General features: G+C 45.4%; 2 protein-coding genes across 2 annotated transcripts in view; one reads left to right on the top strand and one right to left on the bottom strand.

Annotated features, from left to right (window-relative positions):
* Positions 1-4,723: 4,723 nt before the first annotated feature.
* Positions 4,724-8,620, bottom strand: FUT4 (fucosyltransferase 4). Its single transcript, XM_058663739.1, has one exon. It carries the CDS (start codon positions 8,156-8,158, stop codon positions 6,983-6,985), a length of 1,176 nt encoding a protein of 391 aa, XP_058519722.1. The 5' UTR covers positions 8,159-8,620; the 3' UTR covers positions 4,724-6,982.
* A 345-nt stretch (positions 8,621-8,965) lies between these two features.
* MRE11 (MRE11 homolog, double strand break repair nuclease) overlaps positions 8,966-18,805 on the top strand; it is a 115,330-nt gene continuing 105,490 nt past the window's right edge. The window contains exon 1 of the mRNA XM_058663738.1: positions 8,966-8,985. The gene's annotated coding sequence lies outside the window, so the exon portion shown is untranslated. The remainder of the gene's footprint in view (positions 8,986-18,805) is intronic.

Raw genomic sequence — 18,805 nt, 5'->3', positions numbered from 1 at the left:
GCACTGCCTGACGCAGGACTTACTGTGCAGAAAGCCAGCGTGTCCACCACAGTGTGATGTTGGCAAAAAGATGAACACATAAGCCAGCAGACTAGAAGAGAACAGGAAGCCTGGAGCTATGCCTAAACCTATATGGCCAACTAATTTTTAACAAAGGTGCCTAGACAATTCACTGAAGAAAGGGTAGTATACATGGGGACTTTAAAAAGTTCCTAAAGGTCCCAGTGCAATAGCCTAGAAGCTAAAGCCCTCACCTTGCACAAGCCAGGATCCTGTATGGGTGCCAGTTCTTCTCTCAGCTGCCCTGCTTCCCATCCAGCTCCCTGCCTGTGGCCTGGGAAAGCAGTAGAGGACGGCCCAAAGGCTTGGGACCCTGCACCCGTGTGGGAGACCTGGAAGAAGCTCCTGGCCACTTAGGGAGTTAATCAATGGACAGAAGATCTTCCTGTCTGTCTTTCCACCTCTCCGTATATATGACTTTCCAATAAAAATAAATAAATCTTTTTTTTTTTTTTATAATCCATTTTATTGTATTGTTGTTGACAATCTTTACATAGTTAACTATAGTTGAAGGAAAATCAAGAAAGAGAAGAAAAAAAAAAGGTTCAGGGGGATAGGGAGGTGGGCAATGCTCTTATGTCCATATTGTTTCCATCATAAATAAATCTTTAAAGTCATAATAAATAATAAAAATAAACACCACCCAAAGTCACTTACGAAAAACTCTCTGTTGACTTTCTACATAGAGCCGGCTCCACCCGTGAATTCCGTCATCTCCCAGGGGTCCCTCAGGTAAGGGGACTGGAGCTTCACAAGAGGATTAACCTCCTATGCCATGGCACCAGCCCTTAGAATATTCACCTTTTGAAAGCAGGATCCTTGCCTTACTTTTATTTCTAGTCTAATATCCTAATACAAAGCTTGCACATAGGGGTGACTCAATAAATGTTTGGTAAATATTTGTGAAGCATCCTTTTCTCCTTTTTAAAATAATTGGAGAAAGATTCCCATGTACTGGGTTCTTCCCACTACTTAACAAAGCCCGGGGCTGGACCAAACTGAAGTCAGGAGCCAAGGACTCAGCCTAGATCTTCCAATGGGTAGCAGAGACCCAGTGCCATCACTTGCTGCCTTTGAATGGATCTTGGATTTGAACCCAGGCACTCTGATGTGGGACACACCTGGCATGTTAACTACCAGGCCACATGTCTTCACCTACCTTTTAAAAATAATTTAGATGAGGATGCTTAGCACTCCTGGACAAACAGGACAATGTTTTTTAGTATACAGGGTGAGATTTAGTAACTTTACAAAACATGAATTCAAAGATCTCAAACTGAATGTCATAAACTCATTAGAAATGATTTTATAATAAGTTTCTACAGAAAATCAGTAAGTGCTTCAAACATATGGAGTCTTTTACGTGTTTCTATCTCTTGCTTTTCCTTAAAAAAATGAATCGGTGATTATGACTTTATATAAAAAAGATATAAAATCTGTTATTGGATAAAGAACAAGTATGCTGACAAGTAGTGGAAAAAAAAAACCCATGGCAATGAATGTGATTTTTCCCAATGAAAAAAAGCAGCATTCATAAGAGTTCAAGAATCTGTTGTAATGAATCAAAGGGTTCTTTTCTATTTCCCTGGACACTAGTTTATTCCTTAAGCTCCTGCTTTACCCCGGCAGTGAGTTCAGACTTCTGGACGTCACTGCCTGTTTGTTGACAGATGCTGTATTTCAACCTGAAAGCACTGGATGGGACCAAAGGAGCATTGAACTGGGGTTTTAAAGTAGCCACTTCTTCTCTGGACAGATGTTCCTCTTTGTCCTTCTCGTTTGTTGCCCTATAGCCCTTATGGTCCTTCCACTTCTCTCATGTTTCCTCTCTGATCTGATCTTAGTTTCTCTTCAGCCACTTTGTATTCACCCCAGCATTTTCCATTTTTCTCTCTTGACTTCCCATCCACACTCACCACCTGCTCTACATTAAAATGTAATCTTCTGTTTACACATTCATTACTGAATCCTTTCTTCCTGTCCATCCTGCATCCTCAGCTGGCCATAGTCATTTCTTCAAAGTTTATTCCTAAATCAGCATGTCAGCATGTGTGTGTTGGAGGAGGGCAGGTAGGAAAGAAGAGAAAATATTCGGTGTCCTCTAACTTTGCTATTATCCAGCATTAGTTGTTGCGAAGAAACCTTGCTGACCCTGCCCAGCATCAGGTACCCAGGCTTAATTCTTCCTCTTTGAGAAGTGGCAGTATTTAATTCAGTAGCAGGCTGTACACAGAGGGCATCAGGGCACAAAGGAAAATAAACGGGACTTAGAAAAGTATGTGTTAAGTATGGCCTTGGGGATGGATGGATCACCAGATAAAAGTAAAAAAAAGAAAAGCCAGGTGGTACAGAACATGAGAAAAAGCCAAACTACACTTAGTGCAATTCAGAAGGGACAAGATCATCACAGTCTAGTTAGCAGCCTACTTACCACTTTAGAAGCAATAAACTTACAAAAACCTGTCCCAAGAAATATCCCAAGTGTCATGGGACATGGTTAAACATATTAGTGTATGGTGGTAATATGTTATCAACCAAAAGTTGTTTTCTGTCTCGTTACTCTAGTCATTTTGTCATAATAAGAACGTATATACTATACACACTTGATTTTTTAAAACATATGGCATAGGGCCCGGCGGCGTGGCCTGGCGGCTGGGGTCCTCGCCTTGAACACGCCGGGATCCCATGTGGGCGCCAGGTCTGATCCCGGCAGCTCCACTTCCCATCCAGCTCCCTGCTTGTGGCCTGGGAAAGCAGTGGAGGACGGCCCAAAGATTTGGGACCCTGCGCCCGCGTGGGAGACCCGGAAGAGGTTCCTGGTTCCCGGCTTCGGATTGGCGCACACCGGCCCATTGCGGCTCACTTGGGGAGTGAGTCACCGGACAGAGGATCTTCCTCTCTGTCTCTCCTCCTCTCTGTATATCTGACTTTGTAATAAAAGAAATAAATCTTTAAAAAAAAAAACATGGCATAAAAGTTCATGAGATTCGCATAGTATTCAATGCAGTTATCACACTGATTACCACACACTGATTGGCTCCTTTCTCTGATATCTGCCTATGCAATGCTTTAAGCATTTATATATTTAAAGTTAAATCAGATCCACACTCTCTAATACCCAGTTTTCTGCCAATTTACTACTCCTACATACTAAGTCACTCCCAGACTGTAAAAAAGGCACATGGGGAGGTGAATTACTTCTTTAAGCTCCAGAGAACCAATTGGTAGAATTATACCAAATGGAACTTGAAGGGCCAAAGAGGTTATTTTGTCTAACCCTCTTACTTCACAGTTCAAGTGACAGAGGCTCCAAGACAGGCTCTTCCACTACTACTACAATCTTAGGCAAGTCCTTCAATGGCTCTGGGTCTTGATTCTTTCCTCTGTGAAATGGACTGCTAATCCCAAGTAATGTTGTTCTGGTTCCTCCTATGTTCCAGGCACTAAATTTAGTACTCTAAGCATCTTACCTAACCTTCTCAATGTCTCCACAAAGTATATGGGTACCTTCAAACACAACTGAAAGCATCAACACAGCGAAGCTAAATAAGTTGCCCCAAATCACCCAATTGTGGAATGTTGCAAAGCAGGTGGAAGAGCCCAGGAATAGCTGCCTAAAGAATTCTAAAATTCTACCTTAAGTCCCTTCTAAGAATGCCCATCAGGTTATATTAAGTAAACACGGTTAGTTTCCCAAATTCCTTCCATCTCCGAAAGGCTAGAGAAGGCTGCACACTATGGCCCCTGGGCCCTAGGTCATCGGTTTATAATCCCTGGCTGCTTTTGTACTGCAGCAGCAGAGCTGAGTGTAGCAACTGACCATGTGGCCATGTGGTCCCAGAGGCAGGAGCTATTCACTGTGATTTTGTTACAGAACAATTGTACTGACCCCTGAGACAGAACCTGGAAACTTTATAGAGTACCCTGTAATTATGTAGCACTTCACCTTGTACCCAGCACCTTGGCATATATCATCACACTTAATCCTTGTTTTGTAGAGGCATTCATGCATTATAAAGGAGGAAGCGAAAACAACGTTAAATAACTTTTGTAATCAAGGCCACAGGAACACAAAAAGTGGCAGAGTCACACACCCAGGTTCTGACTCCAAACTTCAAGCTCTTTTCATGAAATCCCTTGGCTCCCCTTAGTGCCAAGAAATATGGCTTGGAATCTGACTACTGAAGGCAAGTCAGGCTTTCTGCTGTTGCAAATACTATTACAGGTGCACTTGTGGCATTAGCCAAGAAGTGCAAGACATACTAAATTTGTAATAAAATTGAAAGGAGAGAAAGCATGACAATAATGGAAATATATTTTGAAATACACATGATGAATTCTTATGTGCTTTTGTTTAGAATGACAAATAACATAATAAGCAGTTGCCAATTTTTTTTTTGCTCTGTGATGAAATTAGCCTAAAAAATGTACTCCGGGCTGAAAACCTGCATGTGAATACTTATGCTAATTAATCAGCATGTAATTCATCCTGAATAGACTTAATACTAACAGAACACTGGTGAAATGATAGTGTAACCACATAGCTTTGCCAAAACAACCAGAAAAAATTAAGCATAGGTATAAGCATATGCTTAATCTAAATGATAATAATGGGTCCTGAAATAAAGCTTAGCTTTACATTCATTTGAAATACACAAGAGGAGACATTTTTAATTTCAGATTTATTCTGTAACGTCCTTCAGATTTCATTTTAGACACATGTATAAATGATTCAAGAGCATCCAGAAATCACTGCAAGGAAAGAAGGAAAAAATGTAAGGTCAACTTGTGCCCACTATGTGTTGGGCACCCTTTACTTATTTCCTGAAATGCTCACAATGAGCTGTGAAGGACTTGCCTCCCTTATTTGACAGATGAAGAAGCTAAGGCTCAGGGTTATTACCACTTGGCCCAATATCACTCAACTGGAATTCAAATCTAAATCAGATTACTTTCAAACCTAAATTTTCTCCCACTGCCCCATGAATATTCCCAGAAACACCCAGATCACTGGCCATTATCTCATAAATATTTATTTTAAAGTAGAATTTTTCATTATCTCTGCTGGCTGATTGGTAGTTTGTAAATCTGTGCACATAATAGTTGAATGAAGCCATATTTCTCATGGGTATTAATTTCTTCTGAGGAACAGAGGAAACCGAAGCACCCAGATTCAGTGGGCGTTCCAAGTATGTGAGCAACAAATGCCCACAGATATGGCTGGCTCACATCTCAGATAACCGTTCTAACCAAATATAAAACCACTATTAAAAGACTTCTTTTAAAACTAACCTTGGCCCCTCCTCACAATAATTAGTCACTGGAAGTCTTACAGTATAATAAAGCAAGGAGGAAATCCATTATCTCAAGTTTTAAATCCACTGGATTTAAGATTTATGGCCAACACCACTATTTTACATGTAAAATATATTAGTCTATATTATAGAGACTATGATCTATATAACTTTTTATTGATGTTTGGCCTATATCGACAGAAATGTCACTTTAATCAGACTGGTTCTACCAGTTGTTTTAACAATCATTTTTCACTTTTTTGGCAATGGTAGACAATTACAGACCTAACCTGTATACTTTTTTCTTCTCTTCCCCGGGATGCCAAGTCCAGTGTTTGGCATCAAGTAGGCACATAGAGACACCTGTTGAATATGCAGCTCATTAGCGAAGTCAATGCCTGTGTTGTTAAGGCAGATCCCATAGCACAGTCTCAACTGCACTGGAAATGGGAGGCTTTCTGTAATATGTAGACTAGGAGGGCAATCTGTTGGCACAAGGAGCACAGCAGATTAAACAGAATAATTGTAGGCACTAACTTAGTTCCATTCCCAAGGATCTAAACATTCAATCCAAAACTCAATAAAAACTATCATTAACAGACACTATGATACTTTCTTTTTTCCATTTGCACAATTCTGTTATGCAGTACAACCTGCTGTGCTGTTCTGCACATAGGCAAGGCCAGCACCCTGGAATGCCCGGCTTTCCAGCCTAAAAGTTAAGTCCAGTGAAGACAGGACATAAATAATTTTGTGGAAAGTGACATCGTGGCTTCCTTTCTTCTGTTTGTAAACATAGGATGTTTGGGGGAAGAGAAGAAAGTTGCCTCTGCTTGAGCTTTACTTGTGTAACATCAATATGTTTTAAAAAATCCAACCACAAGAAAAACATAACAGAGGAAATAAATTAGGAGACAATCATTCACATTATAAAGGGATTCGCCATAGAGTTCCATTAAATACTGAACTCTCCCAGGGTCCTGATTTTCACACCTGACTTAAACGCAGATTTTTCTAGGACACATTCTTGTGTAAAGGAAGTACAACCATATATTTCATCTCCAGTCTCCTTCAAAGACAATCCAGCATCTTGTTCCCATTCACTGGGCAGAAAAAGCAGCACTTGTTAAGGAAGTCAATAGCTCCTTTAAGCACCCTCCTCACCTGTCCCAGAGCCCTGGTTTGAAGAACTCCAACAGAGCGAGCCCCGCTGATGACCACAGCCATCCACTGTGCCACTCCAAGGCCCTTTCTGAAGCCAGCAGTTTGCTTCGTGTTGCTTTAGGGCATTGTGAATAGGGCCACCATGGTAGAAATACAGTAGAAATGGCCTTGGTGCCTTTTGGCTAAGCCACTTCTGCACCTCTGCACCAGTTACAACCTGCGCATGGGTGTCCTCCGTTAGCCCTGAACAAGGGACCATCAACAGCAGATGGAACCCAACGGCTAGTTGTGCATCAAACAGGATCACATGGGACCTTCCCCCCTCCATCTCGTTGTTGAATAATGTTAATTGGCAAATCACCCCTTCCCAATAAAGCAAAAAAAAAAAAAAAGGATGTTCATGAATCCGCAGTCAAGAGGCTGACAACTTGGTTAACCTGGGTCGCTTGCAGGGGGTGCGGGCTTCACCGCTCAAACCAGTGCGCCAAGTTGCCTATGCTCTTGGGCTGTTCCCCAGCTGTCTGCACAGCCTGGCAGGCCCGGCACCACGGTTCGTCCCAGAAGGAGGTGATATGCACAGCGTAGCTGCGGCGCCAGTGGAAGTAGCGGCGGTAGGCAGCTGGATTGCGGTGGAGGAAGAGCAGGTAGGTGGCTAAGGCAGAGGCACTGGGGAAGTCGTCCACGTGGATGAAGGCACCACGGGGCACGAAGCGCTCGTAGTTGGCCCGGTCTGGGCCCAACACCACTGGCACCGCCCCAGCCAGCAGCGCATTGCGCCACAGCTTCTCGGTGATATAATCCAGGTGCTGCGAGTTCTCGAATGCCAGGTAGAACTTGTAGCGGGCCACCGTGTGCAGGAGCCCGCTGTCGGGCACGGGCCGGCCATGCCCTCCCTGGCCGAAAACGTCCACAGGCACGTGCTGGCTTAATTGATGGTAGTAACGGACCCGGGCCTGGTGCTCGTCCCAGTGGCTCACCACCCAAGCCACCAACCCCCGCTTCCGAGCCAGCGGCGGGGCCAGGCCCGGAGGTTGGTCACTGGGGTGGTTCCTGGGGTAGAGGTAGCCATAGGGCACGAAGACATCCGAGTCGGCCCGGTAGGAAAGCGTCCAGTTGAAGAGGTTACCTGTCAGACTTCGCAGCCCCGGAGAGTGAGAGGGCGACTCGAAGTTCATCCACACCCAGCGCTGGCCAGGGGGCCTGGAGCCCAAGGTCGCCAGGGCCGCCTGCTCCAGCACATCCTCGGCGGCGTCCCCCCGCGCGCTCCAGGGTGGCGGCCAGTCGGGGGGCCCCTTGGCCAGATCGCGGTGGTGGAAGAGCACCGCCTGAGCCTCGCCGTAGGCCGAGCGGTCGGTGAGCAGGCGGCAGCCGCTGATGTTGAAGCGCAGGCGGCAGTCGGGGGGCGGCCTCTCGTCGGCGCCGCGCCCCCTAAAGGGCTCCCACCACAGCAGCACGCTCACCGGCTGCTGAGGAGCTGGGGACGTCCAGGGCAGCGGCGGCAGCTGCTCCCAGCAGACGTAGGCGGCCAGCGCGGTGCACATCAGGCCGGCGGCCGCCAGCGCCAAGGCGCTCTCCAGCTGCCCCCGGCCTCGGCGCCGCCGGCGCCGCCCGCCAGCCTCCCGGCCGCACGGCGGCCCCATGGCGCGCGCTGGCAGGGCCGCCGCCGCTCGCCGCGCGTCCGCAGGCGTGGAGGAGCGGCGCCGGCTCTCATGCTGTCGCCGGGGCTCCGGCTGTCGCAGCAGCCTCTAGCCGCTGGCCAGGGCGCAGGAGGGGGCGGACCCCGAAGCCAAAGGCCGCGGGTCCGACTCCCTCCACCTCTTCCTCCTCCCCAGTCCCGGGCGGAGAGCCAAGAGCGAGGTGAGCGGGCTGGGCAGCCCAGCTGGGCGCCGCCCGGTCCTTCTCTGCTACAGTGTTCCCAGCATGGCCAGGCCAGGCCAGGTTCTCAGAGTTTCCTGCCGGCTTCCGCCCTCTCTCCTGCCCCACCGCTGCTCCCAGGCCACTAGAGCACGCCTTGCAGGCGCCCTGTTCCCTACTCTGGATCCAGTCTCCAGGAGTCCCAGGGTTCCTTGGGCAAGCTCACCGCCCCACGTCCTGGTCCCGCTCTCGGTGGCCTGAACTCTCCTCACTCGTATGCTCCTTGGGCTGTTGAGAGCATTCTGGCCGGAGACAGAGGCCGACCACAGGCAGGAGGGAGGACGCAGTCCGCTAGCTTCCGCTCTCTGCCACCCGCCCGTGTCGCCCGCGCTATAGAGGAGGGGGTACCCCGGAGTGCAGGGCCAAGGAGACAGGCACCACCCGCCCGTCGGCGCGGGTAATCCGCGGAGATTGGAGAGTGGTGGCGTCGGCCAGCCGCTCTGGACTCACTGGGGTTGCTCAGTTTGTGAATTCGGCTGTTGCCCCAACAGAGGGAGAAGAACAAAAAGTTGAGTAACCCACGCGCAGTTTTCTCTCTCCCTTTTCACGGCAGGTCAGTGACGGTGCGGGGGGCGGGGTGAGGTGGGTGGTAGTGGCACTCGGGGCGCTTGTCATTAAGGAGTTGAATGTCCGGTCAGTGGGATGAATGGATGGATTGTCACTATTAATTTTATGAGGCACTTAAACAATTTTTGAGCGAGTGAAGGGTCTATGCAAATTGTTTTGGGCTACACGATGACGACTAAGGTAAATAATGTCAATTTGGGGGTTGACTGACTGAGGGTCGCTTCAGGTTGATCAGTGAAGCAACAATCCGTGGAGGAATTTTCGCCCTGCGGCTTTAACTTTCCTGATTTTCACTCCTTGTTGAGGTTCTTGAGCTCTTGTTCGGCAGGATTCTAGGCAGGAAGAGTAGAAGCGGTCTCCAGAGAGGTCTTAGCTGGCACCTGTGGATGGCGGCGGCTGCAGTGGCTGGGGTGGCGGGTGTGGGGGACGGGGATAAAGGGCCAGGGAGGGAGGAGGTGTGAGCTGTGCGACGTCGTTACCCGCGGTAGTGGAGAAACACGTTGCTGGGAGTGGGACTGACCTGCCAAGAAGTTTTTTGCTGTTCTGTAGCCAGCAGAACATTTTAGGATTATTGAGAGTAGCTGCATTCAAGCTGCAGGATGGAGTGCTAAGTGGTTTCAGGTGGCACTGTGTACAGGCTCTCAGCAGCACTTGGGGGAGGAGGGAGGAGGAGAGTTAAGCGCTCTGGCTATGCGCCCCCTCCCCCCAAACTACTGAAAATTCTCCCTAAGCATTACAACCTTTCCTAAGCTTTCAACGTATTTTACATTAAAAAAAATACAAACTTTGTATTTAAATTAGAAATGTCAGAGATTTTCCACTATTGTAATTAAAAGGAAAAGCTCTAAATGAACCATTGTGGTTTGCTTTAAGCACATAAAGGAAAACATGTCTTGGTTTTCCTTCTTGTGAGACATTTAAAATCCATTCACATAGGCACATCCCAATGCTTCTTGTTTGTAAACAGTCAAGAGAAGTGGGGGAGGTTAGTGGGGAAAGGGAATTTGGGTCAAATAACAAAGCTAACTATTTTCATGTGTTCATTTAACAAATTGGCAAGGTAAGATGAAAAACCCCATTTCTACCTTTAAACATCATGGGAGAGACAGGCAGAGAGGAGCAGAGGGCTCACGCCTGACTGACAACCGTGCCTGCTGGAAAAACTAGGAATCATTAGAGTGGGGAGGAGACATGGGATGTGAGTTCAAACAGTGGAGCAACACTGCCTGGTGTGTAGGAAGGACCAGGACAGTAGGTGGGAGTTACCAACAGGTTGGGGGTTTCCCCCTGAAGGTTGCGGAGAGTTGTGGGAGATTAACAAAGCAAGGGAGCTATGTGCTGAGATTTGTAGGGATTTTGTTTTGTTTGTTTAAGATTCATTTATTTGAAAGATAGAGTTATAAAGAAAAGGGGTGGAGGAGAGAGAGAGAGATGGATTTACTGGTTTACTCTCCAAATTGCCACCGTGGCAAGGGCTTGGCCAAAATGAAGCCAGGAGCCTAGAGCCAGGAGCTTCATTCAGGCTTCCCATGTGAGTTTCTCTAAGCTTCTCTGTAACTCTTTCAAATAAAGAAATCTTCACATTCTATAATGCTTTGAAATCTAGCAACAATAAACTGTTAAATCTGTATATTTAAAGGCCTGTAAGTATCCACACAAAATATTGCCACAGGAAGGCCTAACTTTCAATTGCAAACATGAAGACAACGGCCAGGTCAGAGATGAAGCAGGTTTTAGACCCTGAGGGTTGCTAAAGTGATGTATAAGAATGCTACAATAATTCATGTCTCAACTTATCAAGCTGAACAACAATCAATTCACATTGTGCCAAGAGTGAGCTACTCAATTCTAAAATTTTATAAAGGACAAAATACCTTGGGAGCAGGAACCAGAGGAAATTGTGGTTCCTGAAATTTGAGCTTGTTCTTCCTTGTGGGACCCAGTTCATTTTTTTGCCTTCTCTGATGTACTCACCAGGGAGGGATTTGGACTGGCCCAAATTCCAGTCCTAACTGAGCTGTCAGCATGAGCTCCCTGAGAACCAGGCTACCTTTTTTTTTTTTTTTTTTTTTTTGAAGATTTATTCATTTTATTACAGCCAGATATACACAGAGGAGGAGAGACAGAGAGGAAGATCTTCCGTCCGATGATTCACTCCCCAAGTGAGCCGCAACGGGCCGATGCGCGCCGATCCGATGCCGGGAACCTGGAACCTCTTCCGGGTCTCCCACGCGGGTGCAGTGTCCCAAAGCCTTGGGCCGTCCTCAACTGCTTTCCCAGGCCACAAGCAGGGAGCTGGATGGGAAGTGGAGCCGCCGGGATTAGAACCGGAGCCCATATGGGATCCCGGGGCTTTCAAGGCGAGGACTTTAGCCGCTAGACCACCGCCGCCGGGCCCGAACCAGGCTACCTTTAAGTGGCTCGTTATTTCCGGTTGGATCTGAGGCTTCTGTGAACATTGACCTGCAAAGCATATTATCAGCCTTTTTCTTGGAGAAAAGGCAACAGAGCCCTATCTGCCCTGCCTCCCCAAGACTGTGCACTTACTGGGCAACGGTGAGGGGCCAGTGAGCAGGTATGGTCGGAGAAGCTAATCTCTGTACAAACAGAGTTTATTTCCTTTGTCAGGTACAATTTTGTGACTTTGCTTAACTGCGCACATATGGAAGTACTGTTGGTTAAAAATTATTAGGAACCGTGTAAGATCAACAGCAATTCATCATTTAGTGTTCATTGCCCTGCTAAATCCTTGATACAAAATTAAACCTAGCACAAACTCACAAGTTCTTTTCTTTTCATCCAAGTGCAGAAATTTACTGCAAGTAAGAGAAATTGTGAGAATTTATTATATTTATTTAAGAACTTTATTCTTTGTGCTTGCCAGTTCCTCTTGTACATGTACTCATACTTGACTGAGCAAATAAAACAGTTTTGTATGTTTAAAAAATATTCATAGTGAAATTTTTGTTAGAACCAGAAATATTTGCAGAATATTCAAGGGTTTCTTTCTGCTTTCTTCTTGGTAATCTGCCTTTTCCTAAAATATCTGTAGTCACATCTAAAAGTTATGGAATATAGGAATGAAACAAGGGTCCAATGCGTGGTTCAGTAACTAAATCCTTGCCTTGCACATGCTTGGATGACATATGAGTGCCGGTTTGTGTCCCAGCTGCTCCACTTCCCATCCAACTCCCTGCTTGTGACCTGGGAAAGCAGTGGAGGACGGCCCAAAGCCTTGGGGCCTTGCACTCACATGGGAGACTTGGAAGCAGCTCCTGGCTCCTGGTTTCTAGCTCCTGGCTACAGATTGGCTCGGCTCCAGCTGTTGAGGTCAGTTGGGGGTGAACCAGTGGATGGAAGATTTTTTTCTATTCTGTCTCTACTTTTCTCTTTAAATCTGCTTTTCCAATAAAAATAAGTAAATCTTTTTTTAAAAAAATGACACAAAATAGAATTATTTTGATGTTGAGATGAACTTGTGATGATCACATGGCTCAATGACTGTAGCTGCCTAATAAGTCTCTGCATGTTATGCATATGATGAGGGGAAAAAAAACCTTCCTAAAGAAGTAGGATAGCTAAATTATGTAGTTCCAGGTCAAGCTTGCCATGGCCAAATAAGCCACACCTAGAATTCTTACATGCAGTGTAAAAACAAAGTCATATATTAACGCTGGCTATTGTAAGATTGTCCTCTACCGTTCCCAAAACAACCTTTGATCTGTATTTAATCTTAGTAATATTTAATGCATTTCAACAGTGAAAGGAGAGAGGGAAAGAGAAACATTGCTCCCCTGTCTAAACGGCCTTTTGCCTGGCGGCTCCTTTGGGCACTGTACAGAAAGAAAGCCTATTTCTTGAATGAACCCACTGCAAAAAGACATGATTTCCCAGATCATCCAAGTCATGGGAAGATAGCAACTGTTCAATCAAAGGCATAGATACAGTCTGACTTGCCTTTCTCCATTTCTAATGCCAAGCAGCTATGTGTTCCCTAGCTCCTCCAAAGCTCTTCTGGGCCCCCTTTCCAACTCAAAACTGGAAACATGTGGTAGGGACCATTAATAGGAGATTTTGTTAGGATGATCCCAGGATTTGCTGTATTCCAAAATAAAGTGTTTCTAGTTTTTGTTATGCCTGTTTATCATGACATGACCCCTTTGATTTTATCAAACTTGTAGAGTTATTCCTAAGCTGTCTCTGAGAAACACGAAGTCTTGGAATTCTTCTGTATTGATATTTGCAGAGTTACATTAGATCAGATTTTGTTTGAGCTTACGAAAGTGCAAAGGTTAAAATTTTGTTCAAAACTTTTACTCAATGCCAGTTGAATACTAAGAACATGGAATATAACTAAACAAAAAATCTCTACCCTTCTGGGTCCTACTATCACATTTACCCACCCATTTAAATTGCAGCTCTAGGAACTGGAATTGTAGCATGATCAGTAAAGAGAGTTCCTACAATATCAACATTCCATATGGACTTTGAATTGAATCCCAGCTGCTCCCCTTCTGGTCCAGCTCTCTGCTAATGTTTCTGGAAAAGCAGTGGAGAATGACACAGGTGCTTGGGGCCCTGCCACCCATATGGGAAACCCAGATGAAGCTCTTGGCTGCTGGCTTCCTTGCAGCCATTTGGGGAGTAAACTAGCAGATGGAAGATCTCTGTCTCTCCCTCAACTTCTGCCTTTCATATAAATCAATATTTAAAAAAAAATACAGCTCCATAGCAATTGCAGGAGAGTTGACAGGTTGACAGCTAAGTCTGTGACTGTGTTGGGCCCTTGGTGACCCTGCCCACTTGCTCTTGGAAGCAACTTTTCCTTGATTGCCTTATTACTTTGTCCTTTGTGACTTCTGGTTAAACAGTACTATCAAAGCAAAGTTCTTTCAGGCACTTGTCTTTGCAACTTTCTCATTTCCATTTACTGTTTGTTAAGTGACATTTGAGTGGTGGTTGAGGAAATATTTTCAAGAGAAATGCAAGCAAGTTAGAATTGTGAGAGGGAGGCGGACATGATTCCCTTTACCCAATGGTTTCCACTTTCTGAGACAAAACCAGGAATTATAAATTAGAAGAATTCAAGGTGGCTATGTTACTAAAGATTCTTTTGGTTGACAAAATGTACCACATGTAGGGAAAACCACCAGTTGACAAACCCTGCTCATGTACATATCGTTTTCATTGGTATTTTAGTCCATTACATTCTTTTTTAATTTTATTGATAGTCTTACCAACATGAACTCAACCGTAGTAACATTTTTCATTGTACAGTACAATATTGTTGTCTTTGAGCACAGCCTTCAACAGGTCTCTAGAATTTATATATCTCATGTAACTGAAATTTTAGTATTCATTAGCAACTCCCTTTTTGTCCCACCCCGACCCCTGCAGCCTCTGGCAATTCCTGTTCCAGTCTCTGTTTCTGTGTTCTTGACAGCAATACAGACTTTCAGTATAGTAATAATCATGCAGTTCCTGTCCTTCTGTGGACAAACATGACGTCTCCTAGATTCATCCAAGTTAACCACCGTTCCCTTTCTGGGATGTGGGGGAGTGTGTCAGCAGCTAGGAAGTAAGAGATTGGAAATTCTTACAATGGAAAATATTGACTCTGAATTAATCACGCCAATTTCATTCCAATTTCTTCTGCTTTTATTCCTTCTAGAGTGTAAAAGATTACTGTCAGGATGAGGAAAAAAACATCTATTTCTTGAAATGCTAAATTTAGAATAATTGGATGCAAAATGAATGCCTATCTCCCTTGCAAATTTACTTAACCCAAAGGTACAAGATTAAGTGAATTGAATATCATGGCATATAATCTGTAAAAATCATAATTTAAAACACATACATGGGAAATGGTCATAGTGCTCTGATAAGTGAAAAAAAGGATATTAAGCAGATAATTTGATATTATTTTTATTAACAACCAAAAACTCTTCACTGTGTAACTTCCATCTACAAATATTTCAGTTGCAGACAAAGGATTTTGTAATATGGGAAATCAAGAGATAGTCTTTAAGATGAAAAGCCTGTCTTTGCTCTATATTCTTTTTTCTATATATTCTAATCATTTGAAATAAATGTTACAATATCAGGTTTTTTTTTTAATGTTCATTTGGTTGAGAGGCAAAGAGACAAAGACATGAAATCAAAGTGAGAGAACATGTCTGCATGCACTGTTTCACAGCTAAGGCTGGGTCAGATTGAAGCCAGCAGCCAGGAGCCAGGAACCTGATTCAGGTCTTCCCCATGAGAACACAAGTACTTCCTCCAGGGTCTGCCATAGCAGGAAGCTGGAGTTTGCAGTAGAGTCAGTACTCAAACCCAAGCACTCCGATATGGGAAACCCAGTACACAGGCCAAACACCTGCCCCCTGATGCTGATTTTAAAGAGTTTTTATTTAACAAGCACTTGTTGAATTAAGTCAAAATAGTTACATCATGCTATATAATCTTAAAAGTCATCTCCTAGCTGACTATTTAGGTGGTTTCAGTTATTCACTATCATAAATAAGGCTGACATGGAAATCTTGTGCATGAATCTGATTGGAAAAACATACAGTGAGGCAATGATGAACAGCTCAAAATGACCAGGGCTCACAGGAATAAGGACAGAAACCTTAGCAGGAAAACAGTACTCCAAGACTGTTCCTTGTTGGCCCCAACAGCTGGTGAGAAAGGGAGTGCCTGATTCAAAACACCCAGCCCAGGTAGCAAGGCAGGAAATAAACAGGATGAAGTTGGTTTATTCACAGGAGTCAAGTGGAAATGAGAAAAGAAATTCCTGAGCATGTTCATATATGCACAGTGGAAACTCAAAGAACCAATGTCTGTGAATGAATGAATCAGTGTCAGTTCCCTCGATCCCTTGCGTGGCATCCTAACATACACACAACATGGCTGGTGGTAAGAATTTTTAGAAGCTTGGGATTTGAGCTTTGTAGGAGTAGTGAATATGTGATTATTTCTACAAGTGTAATTCTGGGTAGGTTTTGGGGTTATGTTTTTGACTGATTGATGACACAATCCCCCCGTTTCAGCTGCTGGGCTGCAACACTGTTTTTGGAATAGCCAGTGATGACAGTGTTCCATAAACAGGATGGTGGCTAGAACTGGTTGACTTGCACGGTCTCATCTGTGTGCATTAACTAAATGGAAGCTTTTCTATTAAATCTGGAAAAGTTTGGATTTTTGACTCAAGAAAGTACTGACTGTTTCACAGTGTAAATATTTTTAAGTAGGGAAGAGACAGACCCAGTAACAGATCTGTTGACAGAACTTGATTTATTACAGATGACCTTGAAAGTGGTGAGCTGGAAGAAGTTTTGAAAGAAACTCAAAGGAGAATGAAAGGCAGGGAGCTAGAATAGTAGAAAAATGAAATACTTTTACAGAGAAATAGCTTCCATACTGTGGTTCACTCCCTAAAGGGTTAGGCTGGGTCAAAGTCAGAAACCTGAAACTCCATACAGGTCTCCTCCATGAGTGGGAGGGACTCACATGCACAAGCCAGCACCTGCTGCCTCCCAGGCTGTGTGTTAGCAGGAAGCTGAATCAGAAGTGGAGTTAACTATGGCTTGACCCAGCACTTCAATATGGGGTGCTGGCTTTCCAAGTGCTGACTTAAGTTGCTGTGCCAAATGCCCAGGCCAGAGAAACAACTTCTGAAATTTACTTACACGTCTTCTTAAAAAGTTATGTATGAAATGAAAAACTGGAAAAACATAAATATTAAAGAGTAATAAATGAATATGGAAAAAATCAATGTAATTTCATATATTTATTTAATGTGATTATGAATAAGAAAGTACAGAATACCAATGTTTATGTCTAGAAATTTAAGGTGAGGTTTCCCCTTTATATTTATTTTCTGATTTTTCTAGCTGCATATATACATATGTATTTAAAAAAGTTTGTGGAAAGTGGAATTTAAATGTAAGTTTATTTTGATGGAAAACATTTTGAAATCTATGCATGGGTTCTTTTATAATAAGAATTTTCCTTGGGAGTTTTTGAAAAACACTCATGTGTAGATTTCATAAATTGTTTCACAGCAAAATAAATATCACAGACCCAGCATCTACCACACAGGCTTGCTATGGATTCGGGCCAGGTGACCAGGGCACTGCCAGATCCTTGACCTCCGGGGCTCATGGACCAGACACCTACCATGCAGACAGGCCAAGAACCCAGGCCAGGCAACCCGGGCCCCACTGAGCCCACCACCCCGAGGCTCATGGACCCAGCACCCACCATGCAGATTGGCCATGGACCTGGGCCAAGTGACCTGGGTCCTACTGAACCTCCCACCCCTAGGGCTTACAGATCTGGTACCCATTTCACAGGTGGGCCAAGGACCTGGCCAGGCAACCCCAGTCCTGCTGAACCCCCAACCCATAGAGTTCACAGACCCAGCAGCCACCTTCCCCTGACTGTCACCTCACCTCACCTCAGCATCTACAAGTGGGTGCTGCAGCCTGGCTTGGTCCTGCCTGCCCTGAGTTCCAGCTCATGCTGGTGGGTTCTGCAACCCAGCCAGGCCCAGGCAGCCCCCATCCCAGCCCTGATGTGAACTGGCTAGTGTTGTGGCCTGACTCAGTCCCTCCTGCATCTCATCTTATTTTCAGATCTGCCAGTGGGTATTATGAACTGGCCCAGCCTGGCCTGATCCCAGAACTGACCCACATGTATGCCAGTGGGTATTGTAACCTGGCCTGTTCTGGGCTGCTCCTTGCCTTGGTTCTTGTGCTCATCTGCAAGGACAGTGTTCTGACAAAGAAGTTTCCTAAGCTCCTCTATCAGGTCTCCTCCCACTGGCAGATGTTGCACACACTCTGTGTCTTTGGCCCAGATAGACTTTGTTTACCTCTTGTCTTGATGGGAACAATGGCCTTGCCCAACCAGCCCACAACCATTCCATTTCTCACTGTTGGGTGCTACAGCCCAGCCATACCTGATCCATATCCAGGCACTGCTCTCACATAGTTCAGTGGGAGCCAAGACCTAGCCCAGCCTGTTCTCTCATGCATACCAGTGGGTGCTGGAGTGTAGCCCAGTCTGGCACTCCCCAGGTCCAGTCCACACCCATGCTGAGGGAGACTACAGCCATGTCCAGCCTAGACCATTATCCCCATTCTGGCTCTTGTGCTCACCAGTGGGAGCTCCAACTCAGCTAGGGCATTCCTTTAGTACTCCAACCAGGCCTGTTCCCACCCACAGCTCTTGAGCATGCCAATGGAGATTTTTGTTCCACAGGAGTGAGCACCCATACACCCCCACAAATTCTGCCTCTGGTCCTGATTCGCTCACATGCTGTTAAGTGTCATGGCCCAGCTACACATTACCCATTCCTGTTCTGACTCACTGGTGGGCACCTTGATTCAGCCCTACCAGGAGGGCCCCCATCCCAGCCTCAGTGTGTGTTTGTGACTGGTATTTGGTAATGGTCTATGTTAAGTGCTCCAGCTCAGGCCTCCTAGGTGAACTGGTACTTTAGTCTGACCCTTAAAGGTCCTCCTGTTTCCCACTCCAAAGAACTCAGTCTCAGCACCCTTGCTTATCTGCTAGAACAGTGGCAATGTCCATGGAAGTCCCTCAGAAGTCATTCATCACCTGGGTATGAACTCTGAGGTTCCTGCACACCCCCACCTGTGCCAACAATAAGGGCCCCTTAGCCACGCCCCAAAGTCCCCAGAGCTTCTTACCAGAGGGTTTTGGGCGGTGCCCCTGGGGCCCTGCACAGTCTGACCCCAAGATGGTGCCAACTGCATTTAAGCAGCTGGTGGGATGAATTTCTG

Source organism: Ochotona princeps, chromosome 4 (genome assembly GCF_030435755.1).
Source record: "Ochotona princeps isolate mOchPri1 chromosome 4, mOchPri1.hap1, whole genome shotgun sequence".
Classification (NCBI taxonomy): Eukaryota; Metazoa; Chordata; class Mammalia; order Lagomorpha; family Ochotonidae; genus Ochotona; species Ochotona princeps.
The sequence above is the reverse complement of the archived record's forward strand: the minus strand, read 5'-3'. Positions and strand labels throughout refer to the sequence as shown.

Excerpts from the sequence above, each read along its gene's own strand:
- FUT4 (XM_058663739.1), bottom strand. The coding sequence starts at position 8,158 with ATGGGGCCGCCGTGCGGCCGGGAGGCTGGCGGGCGGCGCCGGCGGCGC.